Source organism: Manduca sexta, chromosome 18, assembly GCF_014839805.1.
Source record: "Manduca sexta isolate Smith_Timp_Sample1 chromosome 18, JHU_Msex_v1.0, whole genome shotgun sequence".
In the NCBI taxonomy this organism is placed as follows: Eukaryota; Metazoa; Arthropoda; class Insecta; order Lepidoptera; family Sphingidae; genus Manduca; species Manduca sexta.
In genome coordinates this window covers 13,185,647-13,203,434 of record NC_051132.1, presented here as the reverse complement: position 1 = coordinate 13,203,434, position 17,788 = coordinate 13,185,647, and the positions used below count along the sequence as shown (strand labels likewise).

The 17,788-nt window shown below is 35.9% G+C and overlaps 1 protein-coding gene across 2 annotated transcripts; it reads right to left on the bottom strand.

Moving 5' to 3' along the window:
• Nucleotides 1-2,113: 2,113 nt before the first annotated feature.
• LOC115444542 (cysteine dioxygenase) lies at nucleotides 2,114-17,575 on the bottom strand. 2 transcript variants are annotated; one of them, XM_037439845.1, is made up of 8 exons: nucleotides 17,420-17,538; nucleotides 15,611-15,761; nucleotides 9,466-9,571; nucleotides 8,801-8,950; nucleotides 8,381-8,527; nucleotides 3,988-4,235; nucleotides 2,831-3,000; nucleotides 2,114-2,259 (listed from the first exon to the last, which is right to left on the bottom strand). In XM_037439845.1, exons 3-8 carry the CDS (start codon nucleotides 9,555-9,557, stop codon nucleotides 2,224-2,226), a joined length of 843 nt encoding a protein of 280 aa, XP_037295742.1. In that variant the 5' UTR covers nucleotides 9,558-9,571; nucleotides 15,611-15,761; nucleotides 17,420-17,538; the 3' UTR covers nucleotides 2,114-2,223. The 2 variants fall into 2 exon arrangements, with proteins under 2 accessions (XP_037295742.1, XP_030026218.1); XM_030170358.2 differs by lacking the exon at nucleotides 15,611-15,761 and having other exon boundaries at nucleotides 17,420-17,575.
• Nucleotides 17,576-17,788: the final 213 nt, after the last annotated feature.

The following is a 17,788-nucleotide window of genomic DNA, read 5'->3' as shown; positions in this document are numbered from 1 at the left end:
CGCTAATCTCAGGAACTACCGGTCCAAATTGAAAAATTCTTTTTGCGTTGGATAGCCCTTTGTTCGTGGAGTGCTATAGGCTATATATCATCACGCTATACCCAATAGGAGCGGAGCAGTAATGGCTAATCTCAGGAACTACCGGTTCGAACTGAAAAATTATTTTTGTGTTGGATAGACCTCTGTTCGTGGAGTACTATAGGCTATATATCATCACGCTATACCCAATAGGAGCGGAGCAGTAATGGCTAATCTCAGGAACTACCGGTCCAAACTGAAAAAATCTTTTTACGTTGGATAGCCCTTTGTTTGTGGAGTGCTATAGGCTATATATCATTACGCTATACCCAATAGGAGCGGAGCAGTAATGGCTAATCTCAGGAACTACCGATTCGAACTGAAAAATTATTTTTGTGTTGAATAGCCCTTTGTTTGTGGCTCTAAGTTATATATCATCACGCTATACCCAATAGGAGCGGAGCAGTAATGGCTAATCTCAGGAACTACCGGTTTAAACTGAAAAAATCGTTTTGTGTTGGATAGCCCTTTATTTGTGGAGTGCTATAGGCTATATGTCATCACGCTATGACCAATAGGAGCGCAGCAGTAATTGCTAATCTCAGGAACTACCGGCTTGAAATGAAAAAATATTTTTGTGTTGGATAGCCCTTTATTCCTGGAGTGCTATAGGCTATATATCATCACGCCATGACCAATAGGAGCGCAGCAGTAATGGTTAATCTCAGGAACTACCGGTTTGAACTGAAAAAATCTTTTTGTGTTGGGTAGCGCTTTATTCCAGGAGTGCTATAGGCTATATATCATCACGCCATGACCAATAGAAGCGGAGCAGTAATGAAACATGTTGCAAAAACGGGGAAAATTTATTAGTTTTGAGAACTTCCGTTGTGTGCGCTGCGTAAACGGTTAAAGTTATGCAACAATGATGTATGACGGGATTGTTCCTCTTAAAAAGTTCTAAAAAATATATTATAAAACAAAGTCCCCCGCTGCATCTGTCTGCCTGAACGTGTTAAACTCAAAAACTACCTAACGTATTAAGATGAAATTTGGTATGGAGACAGTTTTAGACCCTGGGAAGAACATCGGGCTCCCGGGAAACTACTACTTTTATAACGGAAAACTTTAGCCTGAAAAACTTTAAAACGCGGGCGGAGCCGCGGGCAAAAGCTAGTGTTGAATAAACTAGACAACCACCACCGCTTGAGTTTGATTGACGTTACAGGGATAAATGTAATTTCTCTTATACTTACTCTTATTAATCACACTATTAAATATTTAAATAATAATTTTTTTTTTCGACTTTTTACTACGATTATTTGTTATTCTCAAATATAATGATACCATAATTGTTTTCAACCTACACACTCGTCTTAATTCCTTCGTGTTTGATTAACCTGTGCCGACATTGTGCCAAGAATCATCTATTAATAACGCATTTTTTCACCAAAAATCCTGGTATTTTTCTTTATTTTTTTATTATTTTGTAATGACGTGCGTTTTGTGTATTACTAACTGAAAGTATTATGTTGCAGCTGCGACGAATTCTTTTAGAGTATTAATGCATTAGGGTGCATAAAATTAAAATGATTTTTTATTGATATTTATTTTTTATTTTTTATTTTACATCTACGGTTCAAGTAGCTTATAGCAAAATCTTATTTTCAAGAGTGGTTTCATTTATTAACTCAATATCAAAATGAAAAAAAAAAGATACGGAGTACATTCAAACTTGAATATAAATTGTAGGTAAGTATACCAACCGAAAATATAGGACGCGCATGAGAGAGATATCTTGAATGTATTGTAATTTATAATACGATTCATTTTATAAAACACAACACTAGCAAATGTAAACTACATACTATTTATTATTAAACGCTGTTTTCATATTTAATACAATTATAATTAAGACTTCACACAACCAAAGCGCGCCAAATGAAATCTCACTAACTTTTATTAAAAGTAAAGGTAACAAATATGAACAGCCAACGAAAATATGATATTATTATTTAAAGGAATAGTCAATAACATTGATTTTCTGTGATCAAAAATATATTTTTACACTGTATTAAGTTAAATAAAACGAAAATCTGTTAATAAAAATATATTATATTAAAAATAAAAATATGTTAAGTCTTATGATTTTTGGAATGCCCGGCAGTCAAAGTCAATAAAAATAGTGAAGACTTCTAAGATTTTCTATTGGCCTTCTGAAGTACAATCGGCTTCGATAACCTGAAAAAAAAATATACATATTTAAATATTATTAAAATATACACACACAAAATTAATTTGAATACCGACGAAATCAATTTTAATGGGATTGAACAAGTGTTCAGTGTATAAAAAGAAGAAAGTTATATCTATGGCTAGAAAAAAAGTAAGTGGATGGTTGGTTGTTGCGTGCTCTCCACGACCGTAACACCCAAGATACCAGCCTGATGTTTGGTACGAAGCAAATTTGAACCATAAGGACATACCTACTAGGCTAATTTTAAAGCCAATTTCTATTCTACAACATAATGACCTCCTTGCACTTAATGGTAAGGAAATGGGGTCCAGAAAGAGTGTTAAATGACGTGAGTTGTTTATTCTCAATCGACAAAATTTTTAATTAATTAAAACCAGATATACATAGGCTGATTCCGGAACACGATACACTATTGAGGGTGTATATATTATGTATCCACCACTAGTATAAGTAAGTGGGACTTATACGCTGTGAAAGATTTTTCACACGGACAAATGTAACATCAGTCCAATATATCAATATGACTATCATAAAAACTGCTCCAAAAATACCCACCCTTTTGACCTTCTGCCCGTACATGCTCCAGAATGTAACGGTGACTTGAGTGGGCTTCCCTGTACGGGCATCAAACACCCGACAGCTCTCGAACGGTGGGCAGTACAGGTGTAAAGAGACAGCGCCGTCCACGTGTGATGGGTTCTCCATGCGGTGCAGGCCGAGAGCATCTGGAATACGATAAATAATTATTACTTAGCATTGTGAGATTTCACGAATGTATACAAATTGATGAGTAGTTACATATATATTTAAAAAATAAAAAAAACACCCAGTGTTGCCATCTTGACGGATTTCCCACCAAATATAGCGATAGATGTATTGATCAGTTGACTAAAATGTTCTGGTACTGTGGTACATAACTCTAGTTTGTTTTTCAGTGAAAATTAAAAATATTTAATTACAGTTTATTTAAAATGCCGAAACAATATGACAAACATAAATTTCATGTTGGGTGGCTTATGAATAAGCTATTTAGTTACTAGGAACATTTTGAAGGTTTATTTTGACGAGCAACTCAAAATCTTTAACCAATTTTTGAAGGAATTTCTTACTGAAGTAATGGTATTGAAAAATTGTTATTAGCAACACTGAATCCTAAAAAAAATAATAAAATAGGTAATACTAACGACCGAAGTATAATTCCTGCGCCTAATACATAATTCGCGGCAAAAATGCAAACGTAGTATTGAATCCATATAATAAGGGAGCCATGAGTATGTATAGTGAACATTCTTGGTAGGCCGTCATAACTGTGCCGACCGTCCGGGGATATATCTTTCACTTGCCGATCATATTTTTTTTGGCTATAAGGCCTTCTTTTCGTGCCCTCAATAAAAATAAATATAATACCTACTTTAAATAAAACTATGAAGCTAAAGAGAGTGTTTCGTTCTGAACATCAAGCACTGGAGACCATAATAATCTGCTATTAAGATTTAGTAGGAGCTATAAAAAATCTAAAGCTGACGTAATAATATATGAAAAAGAAGACATTGATAGCAAATCAAGGGATATTTCGCAATTCGTATACAAGGATACCTATCTATATATATAGGTATCGGAAAAACGACGCAAATTTGCAAGTTTTGTATCAATATTTAGTCACAATATTAAACGCAAATGTCAAAAAAATTTGATTTAAATCATTTCCTTACCGTTTATATAACAAACATCGTTAACTTCAAGTCTCGTCCGTCCGATCTCTTTCATATTTTTGATATCGTACTCGTCGCCATCTTGTCCGCCATGTTGTCCATCTGTCACTTCGTTCTGATAGTTGTCTTGTTGACAACACCTGAGGTTTGTATCGTTCCCACACGGACAAATGGCCGATTTTGTGTTGTTATTATTTTTATTTAGAACTTTGAAGACTTCTGGTTGGACGTTATCTGGCCAGTCATATCTGAAAAAAATAAATAAAAAGAAAATTATCGAATTGTAAAAGGAGGTGAAGGCACACCTGTCCTCAAAATTTAAATTACCATATTATTATATACTTAGTGGGTATTCATTGCGAAAGTTTTTAAATTAACACTTAGACAGCCGATGCAATAGCGCGGTACCACGCAGTAGTTTTTTAATTTGAATTTGTTACTGTTTATGATCGAATCATAAAGTTGGATAAAAAGGTTTGTAATTCAGCATTATTGAACAGCATCGTACCTGTGGTCTCTCCTTTCACAACCACCTTGCCACTCTCACACCAGAATACCTGGTGGCGGTACGATATATTTTATATCTGCCCAGATAGCGATCACCTTACACAAGGTGTTAAACCCCATGGTGGCCCACGTAAGTGTGCTGCGTTCCGGGATCAGCCTGTGTATATACGGTTCCAACAGGCCGGCATAATTATGTCGCCTGTCGAGGGGTAATCATCTCTCGTCAGTCGACATTCTATTGGACCCCACTCCACTTACCATCAGGTGCAGTGGTTACACTTTGCTGTGCCCGTATGAATGAATGAATCCCTCCTAGCCCAATTTCGGCCACGGCGGCCAATCTCAACGGAGATCAGCCAGGTACGCAGAAGATATTATAGTGCACAAGTGTGTGCGCTATACACAGATGCACTCTCTGTTCCTTCACTCTCATAGTCCGGTGAGACGGCAATCCGACATGACCGGAGAGAGATCAGGCGCAGGACCAACGGCTTTACGTGCCTTCCGAGGCACGGGGGTATCACACCGCCAACTTCCTGACTCCGAGCTGCGACTGAGTAATTTTTAAGATGGAAAAACCCAGTCACAATTATTTTTGGCCCGACCCGGGATTCTAACCCAGGACCTCAGCGCGGCAATCGTACTTGTACCGTGTACACTTAGAACTACGCCACCGAGGCAGTGTGCCCGTATAAAACACATCTGACCCGAAAGCTTCCTAACAAAACATTAAATTCAAAACCGTTAAGCTACTCCGACCCCGCTGACCCTCGATAAGCGGTTGCCAACTAACTCTCGTCATACAAAAAGTCTCGCATATTCGAGAGCATGCAATGCCCACGTCAGAGATATCGGGGTTCAACGCGCTATCGCCAAAACGAGGTTAAAACTTGATGTAAACAAAAACATTTAGAGCATGTTGTCGAAGCTAGCACATGTTTTCTAGTTTTGGGGTACGTATTTTGGAAGAGTTCGTGAAGATGCAGCATCCTGCTGCGCATCATAAAGATAGAACGACGTTGTAATCTCAATGTGTCTCTGTAAATTTGCAGCTATTATAAAGGAAATCCGTGAAAAGTTAGTTTGAAAAATCTAAACGAATATAGCACATTGAATTAAAAAAAACGGTGTTTATCGCGATTTTTTACCTTACAGCTTTATTTTAATGTCTTACATTCGCGTAAGCATAAGAAATCATTATGAATATAATACCTTTTCAACTGTTAAACATAACTGACTACGAACTTCAATCTTTATTGGCCCTTGCCTCGTTATTTGGCACGCTTTAAAGTTCTCACCTGGTACAAAAACTAGACCATTTCGAAATAATTAATTAGTATCCTATTATAATAGTAGCCCTGTATTATATACTGGTCACTATTGAGCACGGGCCTCCTCTACTACTGAGATGGTTTAGGCCCTAGTTCAACATGTTGGCCGCGCCTTCACATACTTTCGAAATTCTTATAAAGAATTCTCAGGTATGTAGGATTCCTCACGATGTTTTCCTTCGCCGTTAAACCGAATAATAATTAATAAATAATACACATGTACCTAGAGACAGCTTCGAAAATTCAGAGATGTACGCCTTAGATTTTGAATCTCCGGACATTAATCTGGGCAGTCCATTCCATTCTGAACTATGCTTTCGTGTTGATGGTTTCCTATAGTTAAATCATTTTCAGAGTTTGCGCAGTAGTTCCAGCGATTAGCGCGCTCTAACGAGAAATAATATTATCTATAGTTCGATTTATCTAGATTTGACCAATATAGGCCGTTTCTCAGAATAGGTCGCGTCACGAGCATCAATAATGTTTAGATAGCTATGCGGTTCCAACCGGAGACGAACTAGATAACAATATTTAACCCTAATCAACATAATATCTTGTTTTAGCTGGTAAACACAACGCATTAAGCATTGCAACAATTATAACAGTATTTAAATTTAGACTTCGTACATTATTTTATACGTAATAGTCAAAAACACTAAAATGAAATATGTGCGAAAACAGCAACAAAATTTGTTAGAGAATGAGGTAACGTGATGTCACACCTGTCTATATGCATTTTTCTGTTTTTAGCAGTTACCACTTCGGACAGATTTCAAATCTCAGATGAATTATTGATTTTATCCGTCTCTATATTTAGGAATGATCGTTAGCCACATTATTTCGTCTTGCGATTTTTTAGTGGACGAAAATAAGTTAAGGAATAATTATATCCCTGTAAATCACATTCAGTCAAGTCATAATTGAGAGGTCGAGCTCATTTACATACCTATTCTTATATATTATCGTATCACAGGGGGTCGGAAAATATTACGCACGCTGAAGAAGCTGATAAAGATAAACAAATAATTCATCCAACTGTTGGCCTAATTGTCGCCAACGCAAACATGACGCAATGAAAAGATCAATTTCTATTTAACATGTAAGTGTAACAAATATTATTTTAAGACGGTAATAATATTTACATAAACGTTTTATCTAATCTACTCAATGATGAACATTTACAGCTCAATTTATTTGCACTTCCTTCTGTATACAAAAACAATGTCAATTGCACACGGAGAGGGTGTGCAGAAGACTAATATAATTATAAATAAAACTATTTTAAGGACTTTATCACGGTTTTTATATTATTATTTTCTCTCGACGTTTCGAAGACTGCAGCCTTCGTGGTAATAGGGCGGGCACGGCGAGTTACTACACTTTAAATCGAATTTAGAATCTCACAATTCACCACCAAACCATACTACTACTAGGGTAATATAGGAATAAAGGTAATAATGCAATATTTAGATATTTCTTCGATCATAAACATATTATACACTACAAAATAATGATTGAATTCCCTAACGATTAGCAATAAACAGTACCAACATCACCTAGAGCTTAAAATTAAATAGTGTTAGACACCGCATTGAGCGATTTTAGAAGTGAGCTCTTAAACTACCTAGATATTAAAAGTTACCTGTCCGACTATCTAGACTTTTGAAGTTAGCTCTCAATTTACCTATACAAACGGAGTCTCCTCTAGGGCTAATAACTTTATTAATGTTTACCCGATCACCTCTTATCGCTAAAGTTTTACATGAAAGAAATAAGTGAACAATGTCCCAGTTGTTTGCGTACGATCCTGTTCAGACCGATAAGCGGGCAAAGGTCCTCGCCACTGGAGCCTTTGTCTCGAATTCGATTCTTTGATAAACGTTATCGTTATCAACGAATTCTTTCACACGAGCTGTACACGGTGCGACTGTTGGGGGTTTTGTCAGTTCATAACTGACGCTATGTAAGTTTTTATTGCATTTTGCTTTGAGATGGTGGTACGATCCCACCAACATGTTCTGGAACTAACTAATCTCACCTGGAGAAAGTTTACTTTTTTCTAATAAACGCGGCTTTGCTGATTCTCCTATATCGATTATGGTGGAACCAGCCCTTTTTCACCAAATCATAAGCAGAACTAAATAGAATTAATAGTTGATGAAATCATCATTGGAATAAGAGCTACACAATCAGTCCATATTTGACGCCATTAAAATCGCATGACAAATATGTAATTTGTGACGTTATTTTTTGTTGAGGCACGGCAAAGAGACCGCAATTCACCTGACGGTAAGAGGAATAAGATCCAGGAAGTGTCGACTAACGAGCGATGATTACCCCTCGACAGTCGACATAATTATGCCGGACTGTTTGTAAGGATATACACAAGCTGATCCCAGAACGTGAAACACTTACGTGGACCACTATGGAATATGTCACACCTTGTATAGTGGTCACTATCCGCTTAGATACAAATATACTACCATCAACAAATCTCTTTACAAATAAGGTAAGTAGAAACTATGCCCACTAAGATAAAGTCCAAATCAGCCTACCTGACTTCCTCAAGACTTCCGCCCAGGAGTTTCATGAAGCAGTGTGAGTCAGCATGGTCGTGAATAGCTGATGCATGGCCGGGTCCCCAACAGAGAATCATTATATTGAACAGCCCGTTACCAGCGTCTACAAGGTTCCTTGTGTACCTGTAAAACATCAAGGCAATATTAAGTTGAGGAAACTTTTTTATATTTCAAACTTCACGCCAAATTCCTTGTAAACATAATTGCACATTAATTTCCATTGATCGTAATGCATGTATTTTGCTTTAGATAGTCGCCTGATCGCTAGTTGTTGGTGTGTTATTATGAACAAAAAACATATTCTGATGGTTCTCTTGCCCTAATACTGCTATTCTTACTCCTGTACTTTAGAATAGTATAAAAATAAAGATGATCTATGACCACAGCGTGTCTTACCTGAATCTGTCAAACTTTGCGAATTTCCTCCAGTCTTTAGGATCAGATTTGTATCCAGCCATCAATTTCTGAACATCCTGTACGTTGACGTAGTTTTTTGAGAACACCTTGTGTAATTCTTGGACTAATATATCGAGGCCTGTGATTTCACTGAATAAAAAAAAATTAATTGTAATTTTTATATAACAGGAAGCCGTAGCTGTGATAGCCCATCAATAACTATATCTTCACTAACAAGACTAGAATCAAGTGTGTGCTTCAGTGAGCTTTATAATAAAAAAGAGATGGGAAGAGAAAGAGACATGGAACTCCCGAGCCGAAGGGCTTTCTACATCGCTGCCAAACTTTAACTCCGAATGAAATCAATAATATGAAGGGACATTGTAATTAAAAGTCCAGAAACTGAAGACACTGACCTCCTTCTTTACACAAGTGTGGTTTCGTATTCCTCCCATGAGAAGTTAGGACACTATCCAATAATAAGGTAACTAATAATGCAATGGGAATTTGAAACCCGCTTTCTGCGTATTCAATGCGAATGGCGCTTGGAATCCTATCTTTAGGTCAGTGAGTTCAATTTGACATGCAGTCTAAGGTTATAAAATTAAAATACTTTTACCAGGCTTAAAGTCTTTAAATTCAATTCCTTTCTATGTTCTACTTACTGATCAATTTTGATGGGTTTCTCAATCGGTAACACTTCCATGTCGGTACACTGTGACACCTTCACCTTGCAGTTAGCGTTCTCAATGTCCATCTTGTCTACACTATCTGAGAAAACAAAAATGACAGGTGTTATTGACATAAATATGCTTCGTATACACGCGTTCAACTATGTTACAAGATAGACAATATTGTTCTCACAATTCACTTATTCATCTTTTGATACTACCATTTGCAAGTAGTGGCGATAGCCTAGTTCGTTGTGGAATCGACTACCGAGACGAATGTCCGCAGGCTCAAAACCCAAGGGCATACACCTCTGATGTTTCTAATATTATGTTTGAATTATCGCTTGCTTTAACGGTAAAGAAAACGTTGTAAGGAAACCTGCATACCTGAGAAGAAATCTATAGGAATTTTGAGGGTGTGTGACACTTCACCAATCCGCACTAAGCCAGCGTGGTGGACTAAGGACTGAACCCTGTCAGTAATAAAGGAAGCCCGTGCTCAGCAGTGGGACAGTACAGGGCTGATATTATTATTATAATTATTATTTTCAAGTATTTTTGTCATCTAAGAACGCTGGTCCAAAAGCAATTTAAAATATAATTACCTCCGATTATTCCTCACAAACAAACACGCAAATATTTATTTAAATAAAGTCGCAAACCCAAACACTCAGGTTAAAAATATCTACGTCCTGATAAACTTGAGATACAAAGGCAAGGATCAACGCACCTAGACTGCAAAAATATAGATCGATAAACATCGTATATAGGCATTTTCTTGTGACAAGAGATAGGAAATCCTGTACTAAGAATCTAGGAAACTAGATACACGTAAACATAAATAGAAGTAAAAGAAATAAACGAACCTGTACTGAGCGAATCTTTACTAATGCTAAGTTTAGACTAGCAAGTTCTAGCAACAATATATGTCGCAAAAACTTCCAGATGCTACAATAAATTTAAAGATGCGTTTACACTAACGGTAATATTTTAATAATTCGCGATAAATATCGCTTAAGGAAGATATAATTTTGAGGGTATGTGAAGTTTACCAATACGCACTAGGCCAGCGTGGTAGATTAAGGCCTATTCCTTCTCAGTATTAGAGAAGGCCAGTGCCCAGAAGTGGAACAGGATATAATACAGAGCTGATGTTATTATTGTTTATTTATACGGCCGTATTGGACACAAATTCTAGACCAGGGCTGATACCGAACAAAAAACCTCATATCACTGACCCACCCAAGACAACAAAGCGGAATACACCGCGCACGCGATACAATTGGACTACCTAAACGCCTGAACACATCAGCAAGACTCTCACTTCTCAGTTTTGTTTGTAGCCCCCCGACCAAGCCTTACTTTCCATATTTAACACAAAGTGGTTTAAATCGTGGCTTTAAAACTGATAAAATTTATTATTCCCTGACAGAGGTGTAAGACCTTACTGGCTTCAAAGCCAAAGGAACAGTGTAGAGGCTTGGCATAAATATACAATTTTATTGGTGTAGATACCAATGACGTTAGATATTTAGAGCGGTTACATTGTAAGCTGAAGTGATAACGCATTGCAAAATTTATGTGCCCATTCATATTATTATATTAGAATTCTTTATAGCCCATAATATTGGCTTTACAATTCAATTTAACGTTTTACTTAACAAGAAAAACATTTTGGTAAATAATATGTCATTCGATGCACGCAGACTTTGTATAAGTATTTAGGACATCTTAAAATCTGCAAGCCATCTCAAAAGTTAATTATAAAAAATACAGCAAGTATATGAAATAAAATATAGGATCTAAAAAGAAAATTTAAGAATAAATGAAGTTCTATTAAATTTAATTAAATTTGCTGATATTTGTCACTAAATACTTAGATGTGACGCTTTGTATACTTACTAGCTTAATACAAAACTTGATTGCAGTAGGTATTCAGCACGATTAGTAGAAACGTTTAACAACTATTTACTTGATTCTCAATAACATAGATATCCAGTTTTAACTGGATCTATTTAGTTGACTTCGTTACGTTATCTATCCGTATACACGCAGAATAAGCCTTAAAGGTTCAAGGATTATCTTCCGTATTCCGTTACTTCACGATGGCCGTCTACAAGGCGCAAATTCTATTAATTGAAGCTGATCACAAAATAAGAATTGAGATGCCAAAATTTGTCATTTGACTTTATAACCGATAAGAACTGTAACTGAGTAAATTAATCAATTGATAAGTAGTCAGTTGCCTACAATCGACTGCTTCGGTGGTGTAGTATTGCGTGCGCGATAGACACCGCTCTGAGGTCGCGCGTGCGACTCCCGGGCCGAGCATAGTGATATGAGTATTTCTGTTCAGTAGCAACCCGGAGTCTGGAATCTGTGTACGATATGGTGATTGAGCCACCACGCCATGGGATAGAGCTCTTATGCGAAAAGTTGATGCCCTGGTTGCTCCTCTACCAATGGGGAAGGGTGAAAATTTTCACAAGGTAACCCGAGACAAAAAACATTGCTTTAGTTAACAAGTCGCTGTCACATTAACAAAAAACATAAATAAACACAAACGGAAATAAACCAAAAAGGGAAGCCGGTAGGAATCAAATTGTATGGACACTTCGCCACTGTCCTCTACCGACCCATACAGAGACAAAGGTGAGATTTTATGTTTTGCTCCAACTAAACTGATAACTTTTCAATAAATCAACTTGTTGCACCTGTTATAAAAATAAATCTTTCAAACTAAACCAATTATGATCCCACTACTGGATGCCATGATAAATTAAAAAAGCAAACGATGTAAAATTAAGCCATTAACCACTTTGATAAGAAGTGAGATTAAATACTTATGTGTTGATGTAGATTGATGACATTTGTATACTTTAAGTCATATAGCGCGACGTGTTGCTGTGGAAACTTCCTGCGGTGTTTACAGATCACAATTTTTGGGATTTTGTACCTCAACAGGAAACCTGTATGTCATCACTTTGTTGTCCGTCTGTTAAGATCCTTTGCTCAAAAATGCGTAGCAGAATCAAGTTGGAATCAAATACAGGGGCTCTACGGTTTCTTTTAGTTGTGGAAAAATCAATCATAAGTCAACGCCATCAAAAGCCTTGACCCGTATGTCCACATTTTCTGATTAAACTAGGGAATCAAACTTATAGGGTAATTTCCCTTAACCTATAATCATGAAATTTGGTAAGAAGCAATGTCTTATGGCACATATAAAGGAGCAAATCAGATCGTAATATCTATATATCTCTATTATAAAATGTGAACAGGAACAATTAATCTAATCTTTAATCTTTATTGCAAAATTTAAAACGGAAAATTTTGCGATATGTTATCTCGGAAATTTTGGAAATATTTTATCACGTAAAACAAATAAAATAAAATAAATTACTTTATTAACACGTAAGCGAACAAAGTTGCACTTATGATAAGTCAAAACAATATATAAAAATAATTATTATTATTTCTAAATAACAATTAAAATTACTTATATCACTATGGACATTTTACATTAAGGGTAAAATTTATAATAAATACATGAAATAAAAGGTTAACGCGTCGCAATCCTCAGCGGCGAGGACATGAGCCCTAACCTAGCTAACCTGCCAGCCTTTCACTAGCTACCTTAGTTATGACTACCCGAAGAAGAAAAGCAGAAAGAAAGTCCAGGCTTTCTTTTTGTCAACAATTGTTCAGTAATGAATGAAATAAAATGAAACTGCTGTATAGAATTATTTTCATATTTCTGCCTCTGCAACTAGTGAAGATTGGCAGTTAGTTATCTTTTGTCCTTTGCATAGCGAAATATTTCTATAGCGCTTGCAATTCCCGCCAAAAATTTACTTATGCGTAAAATCATAGTCAGACAATAGACCTTTCACTGAAAGAAATTAACACGTCTAAATATTTAATGTCTGGTATCTTCCTCTCTTATATAAAACATGTGACTTAGGTATTACAAATGGAAAATTTCCAGTTCTGCCTTACTTAAGATTACGGCTTTGCTTATATTAAAAAAAGGATATAGAAAAGCAAACCACCATCATGAGACTAGTAAAGATTGCTGCTGACTTAATCATCATATAACAACTCTCATTGGAACTATGGTGTATATTACAAATGATATTCCGTATCTTAATTACGGGTTGTAAGAATGAGAGATGAGGCCGATTATGACACAAAATTTTATACCTTAATTTCAGGGCCAAATGGCATATAATGTACAGGCAAAACCAACCGGTATATTACGCCGTGGAATTATCTACCGTGGATTATAGAATTTATAAATTGCGTCAAAGTGAAGGGAACGACATAGCTAATGCGTAATACAGAGGAAATTACCGAGACGTTGCCGCGTCAAAAATGAGCCTTATGGAATCTTTAACTCAGTTCCAAGTATGTTAACAAATATCTAACCATTTTTCGAATAATAGCTTTTAACAAGCGGTGAACCCTCCTAAAAAGGACGAAAGAGCATTTTCTAAAACTAAACAATATTATATTTTCTATCTATTTAATACATGCAATTTGATAAAGAAATTATGAATCCACGAAAAGATAATATGTTAATTTTTCGAGTTGGCTTATAAGAGATAATCTTTGGCTATTCCTTCAGTTAGGAAATTATCTCATAACAAGGAAACTTCTTCTTAAGTAGTTATTTTTATAATATATTCCGGGTATAAACTGTATCCCAGGTAAAGCCGTGGCCAAAAGCTAACAATCTATAAAACTATTTTTACTTATACCCTTAGTGCAACAATTAATTATTTGCTATTAACATCATTTTATCTTAATACATCCGCTTTATTAATTGATAAGGCGTAATTGGGTTTAAGTAAGCAATAATTTATTGTACTAAATATAACCCCTGATTTAGATACTAGCCGCGTATAGACGAATAGTCATGATTTGTCGATAAATATTAAAGCACCCGTCGAAAATAATAACTGTATCTAACTTTTCAAGTCTTATATCTTCCTTATTGCATCTCTTTTACAAGACTGTCAACTTATATCTGAATTTGATAGTAAATAAAGATACTCTATATTGGCGCCCAACGAGGTGTTTCATCTTGTAACATTCCTAAAATTATTCCGTCCTATCTTATCCGCTGCACACCAGCTAATCTTATGATGTAATTCAGTACACGCCACTTTTTTACCATCTGTGCGGTGATATCCACTGTTATATCTTGATTATTTCATAAAATTTCAATGAGACGTGACTGTTGATTCTCCGATAACTTATCCGTAATATGCCATTGTTGGCAAGGAAATATGCCTGGGTATACAAATTTACTCACACAAGCATTTATTTACCTGGATTACAGATGTTTCATAATTACTTTTGAGGCAGCTCAAATGCCATTGATAAATTTAATTAAAGTAACTGTTGAATAGTATTTGAATGGAAACTAAAGATAGAGTTATTTTATAAGCTATCTTCTTACTGTCTTCATGGCATAGTTGTATTGCGTACGTGATATAACAGTGCTCGCTCTGGGCTGGGTACAATCATTAAATTACACAGTATTATTTGGTTTTCCCCTATTCTCGCCATTCTGAGACATCAGATTTAAAGTCTTATTATGTCCAGGAATTACACTGGCTACAATGGCCTTTAAACCGGAATACAACAATGACTACACACTGCTACTTGGCGGCAGAAATAGACATTGCAGTGATACCTACCCAGGCGGACTCACATATGAGAGATCTACCACTAGTATTGCCTTTACATGACAAACTCAAATAGTTATACTATCAGCAATATTCTTGACTTTTTTCCCCAACACAAAGAGCATTAAAGTCACTTTGTCTGTAATTTTTAGGTTACATAAAAACAATAAAATTAATGATTGGTCGATATCAGATGTGAATTCATTGTTATTGCAATAGTAGTCAATAATCATTACGATTATCGTTAGTTATTTGTGCTTTATCTATATATGTATGTGAGTGTATGATCATACCTAACTTTATACTGTATGAAAATGTGCGGAATATCAGGCATATAATAAATTAGATCTTATTTTTACTGCAATTCCTGAACCTCCTATACTGAGATTGTATTCTAGCACTATTTTTTATTATTAGCACAATAGGAACTAGGAATGAATACCCACCATAAAATAACGCAAATTTTTTATTGCTTTAAATGGCGAGAGGAATTTGCCGCTCGTCTAGTGGTGAGTGATGCGTCCGCTCATAAACATATACATCATCCAACACTTTGAATTATACAGTATTGCTTGCTATTCCACTGCGCTCGCCATCCTGAGACATGAGATTTTAGGTCTTATTATGTCCAGTAATTACACTGGCTACAATGATAATATAAAATAAAAATCAATACACATCTTTACTGACCTCTCCTTCGTAAAACTTATAAATCAAATTAATATGGTATGATTAAGAACGGTGAAACCCTAGTTGGAAGTGGAACGGACTGCCGAGACGAATGTCTGCAGGTTCAAAACCCCTAATTATTCAAAGTTATGTGTGTATTCTTTGTAAATTATCACTTCGTTTAACCGTGAAGGCAAACATCGTGAAGAAATCTGCATACCTAAGAAGTTCCTTATAGGAATTTCGAGGGTGTGTGAAGTCTACCAATCCACACTAGGCCAACTTGGTGGACTAAGGCGTCATCTCTCTGAGTAGTGGAGTACAATACGCCCGTGCCCAGCAGTAAGAAAGAATAAAGAGCTGATATTATTATTAAATTATGCGTCGATGTGCTTTAAATGTGAATACGAATCCTACGCTGCTTACCAATAGTAGGAGATAGTAGTGCCTAGAAGTTAATTTCAGCGGGACCTGGTGGCAGGTCTTTCATATGTGAGAGTCCGCCTGGGGAGGTACCAGCGCAATAAAAAAAAACTTATTTGCTATTTCAAAGTACAATAAACCTCAGTCCATCGGCTGATCTATCTTACGCAATGACTGTACTTTTACAACTGCGCACGCGCATACGTTCTGTATAGCTGCTGAGACTAGTATAGCCCCACCAAGGCGGTCGAGAATGATAAGTATTTTAGTGGTATGACTTGAGGCGACAGAACATAGCCATCAGATAGATAAACGCTACTTGAGCTTACATCTAGAAAATAGAGATAGCCATGGATGTACAGGAGTAGTCTTCCAGTGGGAGGAAGGGGCCTGTGTCCTACACTAAATTGGTTATTTTACAATTTATAAACATGTATCCTACTTAAAAACGTACGCAAAATTTTTAGGTTTACTTAAAGTCGAACCTAGGAATTGATTTATTTCAAAATGTATAACTATGGTTACAAAATGCGACTTAAGATCGGGTTATGTTAAACTGCAGATTTTCATCTATCGTCATCATGCGTGGACTTATTGACTATAAGCATAATTTTGCGGAATACTACGTATCTTATTGAAACTTCTGAAGACCTAAATTCGATTCCCAGGTTAAACACAAAAAAAAATATTTAATAAAAACATAGTTCCCGAAATTTTAATTTGTACCTTTTGTAATAGAGCTTATTTTGGCATGGAGCGAATATAATCTCGTCAGATCCTACATCCGACAGCCACGATCATTAAAACTAACCATGACCACTGCTGGGCAAATGTAACCACTATACAGTAATTTACATATTTTTTAAATTTTTATAGTCGTTATCATGGTGTTATAGATTTGAATGATTATAAGTATATTTTATTCGCAACGAATAAATTGCTTTCTAGAAACAACGAATAATTAAAAAAATAATGTTGATTTTTATTCTATATGTACTAAGTAAATCGTTGCCAAAATTTTGAAAATAAAACAATTTAAACAATCAAATTTTAACAATACTTTCATTCTTCAATCGAATTTAATATTTACAAATAAAACTCCTAAATCTTTTAATTCAGTTTCAAACTTTTTATCCAACAAAAGAAAATCATATTTTCCTCACCTTAAACTGTAAAAATATATCGAAACTATCCAATCCGTAAACACACTTCACACGCGAACCGATCTCAATTTCGACAGCGATGCGGCACCCTCGGCGAACAAGTCAGTAATGACTACAACTTTCCCGCCTCTTTGCTTTTATTTGACAGTTCGAAAGTTTTTTTATCTGGTAGGGATGCGGTGTTCGTCGATATATCGATGTGTTGACGCAGTAGCGACATTTATGCGTAGGGTTATAAAATACGTCACACTGATTATTATGAACACATTGGAACAGCCACATGACCCCTGGTATAACTTAAATTTTGGTGGGAAATACCCGAGCGTGCAATTGTTCTGAGAAGTATAGGGTGATAGGAGGTGGAGAATA